This window comes from Nicotiana attenuata, unplaced genomic scaffold, assembly GCF_001879085.1.
Source record: "Nicotiana attenuata strain UT unplaced genomic scaffold, NIATTr2, whole genome shotgun sequence".
Classification (NCBI taxonomy): Eukaryota; Viridiplantae; Streptophyta; class Magnoliopsida; order Solanales; family Solanaceae; genus Nicotiana; species Nicotiana attenuata.
The window spans coordinates 13,546-18,270 of NW_017675845.1; the positions used below are offsets into that span (position 1 = coordinate 13,546).

At 27.2% G+C, this 4,725-nt stretch overlaps 1 protein-coding gene across 1 annotated transcript in view; it reads left to right on the forward strand.

Moving 5' to 3' along the window:
* Nucleotides 1–794: 794 nt before the first annotated feature.
* Nucleotides 795–4,725, forward strand: part of LOC109220511 — a 4,788-nt gene continuing 857 nt past the window's right edge. The window contains exon 1 of the mRNA XM_019384977.1: nt 795–1,175. Within this exon, the coding sequence (XP_019240522.1) occupies nt 795–1,175 (381 nt within the window). The remainder of the gene's footprint in view (nt 1,176–4,725) is intronic.

A 4,725-nucleotide genomic window follows, 5' to 3' on the forward strand; every position in this document is an offset into this window, starting at 1 on the left:
ATTTTACACTTAGAGACTATATTCATGGACCTATGCCCCAATTTGAGGATAATAAATTAGTTTCCAATTACTACTTTGATAATAGATGGCACCTAGACACCATGCCATTTGAGTTTCCTCTACATATTATTTCACTTGTTAATAATATTTATATGCCTATTGAATCTATTAGATATGACAAAATATGCTGGAATCAAAATGAGAATGGGATGTTCTCAGTTAAATCTATGTAAAAGTGTTTAACCACTACTAATACATCCACAGCTATAACACGACCATATTCCTTCAATTGGATTTGGACACTTCCCATTCCCCATAAAATATCTTTTTTTGTTTGGCTACTATGTCATAATAGACTCCCAATAGCTGAGTATCTCACACGTATAGGTATTACAAACTCAGCAAACTGCCCACAATGTCACCAAAACACTGAAACGATTACTCACTTATTCAACAATTGTGCTAATACAATACTTCTTTGGAAATATCTTAAAATAACACCTCCTACCATCACAACATCTGCATCTCAAAATAACATTATGACTTGGTTGTATAATTTTATACATACACCACTGCCATCTATACCATACAACATCCCTTCAACAACTATAATTCCATTTGCTTTATGGGAAATTTGGATAAAATGGAATAAGTTTGTTTACGAACATAAAGTAAATGACTTAAATAAGGCTTCCTTACTAGTAAAGGTAGCTGAATATTATTTCTTAACAACTCACTCTAATAAGAAGCAGTCAAAGTCTCCTATCTATATCAAGTGGCATCCACCTGATCATATGTGTTATAAATTAAATATTGATGGATCTTGCTGCCCGGCTCTATGCACTTATGGCATTGGTGGAGTTATCCGCAACCATCAAAGCAATTGGATCATAGGATTTGCAGGATGTGTCAATCAAGGCAACCCTATCCAAATAGAACTGCTTGCACTCCTCAAAGGCTTACAAATTGCTGTCAAGCAAAGGCTCTTACCACTCACCATTGAGACGGATGCACAGAATATAATTGGTATGTTAAAATCACCTGCTATGAGCTGTATTAATATTGTTGATGATTGCAGGTCCTTGCTTCAACAGCTGGATAGCGCATCTGTACAAGTTATCTATAGAGAGCAGAATGATGTAGCAGACAAATTAGCTAAATATGGTGCAACGCATGTAAAGGAGCAATGCCTACTTTTTGAATCACCCCCACTTTTTGCAATGTCTTGTTACCAACAAGATCACCAGGGCACACTCCACAGCAGGATGACTCGGCATCTTAGTAGGAATGTTAGACATTTTCTCTCTAATTCTAGTTCTTACGAAATATCTACTATGTGTAATAGAAGAACTCCTTTAGTAGCTACTACTTCGAGCACTAGGTTTGTTCCTCCAGTAGGAGGAAAACTACAATCTGGCTCTACCCTTGTACAAAGGATGCCTTGTAGGCATCCAAGACTCTAAGCTTATGTAAATATTTGTTATGTTATAATATTGCCTATCTTTCCAACATTTAAAACTTAGTAGTCTTAGTGTACTCGCGTTGCGCGTGTTGCCCATCTCAAAAATAAGTTTTGTCAAAATATTAAAAAATTCATATTTAAGCTATAAAATAAAGTATAAGCTTCTGAAGTTGATAAATATTGATCCTATACAGCTAACTCAATAAAAAATTATTCATAATAATTATTCAATATATTCACCTTTAATTATTTTTTAATTTTTTAATTTTATCAGTTAAATCACAAGTTATCGTATTTTATTTTTAGTTTCAGTAAAAACACATAACCTTAACGATTTAGAATTTAAGATTTTTTCTGAAACACATAATATATTATCACGATTCTTTAAAAATGTATCAATTGACAAAAATTAAAAACGGAATCATAAATCTTCTCAGTTTATCTCCCTTTTCAAAGGTTTCAATGTTACTCATGTAATGAGGTTTTAGTTGTTGAATACAAAAAATGATTTACATAATTTTGTCGAAATGTGCGTGAGCAAAAAAAATTACTAAAATATAAAAATTTAATAGGACGAACAAATTACTATAGAAGGTTATTAAATTCACTAAGAGTGTTTATGCAACTATACATATTAAAGTAGACACACACACACACACACACACACACATATTTTATATATATATATATATATATATATATATAAATCTATTTTAAAGCCTAAATATTTGGACTTCCTACTTAACTCAAATAAGAAATAACTTAATAAGCAAAAATTTCGATTAATTTTTAAAACATAAATAATTATAAAATATTTAAATTACATTTTTATTCACTATAAAAATTATTTTTAAAAGATAAAAAGTCAATGAACATTTCTCATAAAGGCTTCGTGCTTTTATAATACTAGTTTTAAGGTACGCGCTTTGCGCGTGTACCCATATCAGTATGTACATAATTTCAAAGAAAATCACATAAATATTACTCGAATTCCCAAAAAATCACGTAAATCACGCATTGTAGATGCTTTTTTGTTAATTATGAGGACTTATATGAGAATATCTTATGAAAATTATTATTATTTCAATGACCTAGTACTAAAAAGAAAACACAAAAGATTTAGGAATGAAAAGGTTGGCCATATAGGTCCCCAAACAGTTAATAATAACAATTTAAAGTCTAAAAAAGTTACGGGTGAGTTGATATTTTACAAAAAAATAACTTATTATGGAAGAATGTGACGAAGCATTGTCATTTATTGGATGGAATGCAAGAAAGCAAAAAATGTCAAATTATTTATAGTATATTTTTTTCTACTATTTCATTCTTAAGTTCTTATAAAGATATACATACAATTTTATTAGTATTAATTTAGATATATAAATTTGGTATCCTATTTATGCTTCACTTATCTAATTGGATTTGTGCTTTAACATGTATAAGTTCAAAAAAAAAAAGTTTAAAGTACATTATATTTATTATGACTATAATTAAATTATTTTCAAAATATAGTCATGCCATTTATAAGCCTATTTATAAATAATTTTTTTACTTGTCCTAATATATTTATAGGTCTGGTTTACGATGTTAGGATACTTAAATAGTTTTGAACTTGAAATTATAAAGTTTAAAAATGACTACAGTTAATATTACGATAAATAATTTAACATAAGAGCAATATAGTGAGGCTATCATTTGTCGGACTGAATGCAAACGAAGAAAAAAATAATAAAAACAATAACTTATTTATAATACATTTTATTTTTTACTATTTCATCCTCGAAATCTTAGAAAGAAATACATACTCTTTATTACTGTTAATTTTGATATATAAATTTCACTATCTTATCTATGCTTCGCTAGTCTAATTGATTTTGTTCTTTAACTTGTATAAGTTTATAAAAAATTTAAAATAAACTACAATTTTTTATTACTAAAATATAATTATTTTCAAAATATAGTCTTGGCTTTTATTAACTTATTTATAGGTAATTTTTATTCGTCCTAATATGTTTATAGGTTCGATTTACGCTGTATAGGAGACTTCAATAATTTTGGACTTAAATTTTATCTAATCTTTTATTGGTAAATTTCAATGCATTCATTTTAACTTATGGTCTACCAATAGATCTTTTCATTTGAATTTTTTTGCATAAATTACCCTGAATGTTCTTAATTTTTTAGAAATTGCATAAATCACTCTGTTAAAGATTTATCATTTTGTGTTGTAAAGTGGATAGTGAATACCTTTTGAAATATTTACACAAAGAGTACTATTTGTAAAACAATTAAAGAATAAGGAGTTCTAAGTTCTAACTGTATCAGACTTTATTTACTTCCTATTTATTCGCTTTCAATTAATTTTGTTTTCAATTTTTACAAAAACAATAAAATTATGAAGAATTAATCGGCTACAATTCTACAACAAGGATAAAACTCCTAAACCTAAAAAGAGTCTTAAGTACACGCTAAGGTTCCTACTTTCATTTGCTGGTATTACATTTATAAATATGGTATATTACATAGCTTAAATAAGGAAAAATATTAATACAAAAAATTTAGTAGTTGATTTTGAAGTGTCAAATATTAGAAACTAATTAAATTACTATTTTGTCTAATAAGAAATCAATTTTTAAAGGGTAAAAAAGGCGAACAATATTTCGCTAAAGGTCTTCGTGCTTTTAATATATATATATATATATGAAAATTTAGGCTTGTACGGTTTAGTATGATTAAATATGGTATCAAATAATTATTTCTCGGATTTTCCGCATAGTGATGGCTAAAACTTCTAAATCTGTACCTCAAAAAGCTATAGGTAAAGTAAGATTATAGATATACATATTTTAAATAAGTAAAAAAACATTTATATAAGGTAAACGTCTTAATGATTTTAAATAAATAAAGATTTGATAACTAAAATATTAGCTAATTTTAAGGTCCTAAATAAATTAAAAAAGAATAAAATTATAATATTTTTCCAATATAATGTGAAATTTATTTTTAAAGACTTAAAAACTCGATCAACATCTCGACTATAATATCTTCTTTGATGAATCTTTGAAGAATCATAATAAGAGGATTTATGTGCTTTGTTTTCAGAATTAGGTCACAGAAATAATAATTTTTATAAGATATTCTCATATAAGTCCTCATGAATCATAATAAAAAATCTGAAAAGTTCTGCGAGATGAAATTCCTTTATTTACTGAGCTAGCTAAATGAAAATTTTCAGGACTTTTTCTTTAATTTTTATTTAGTAT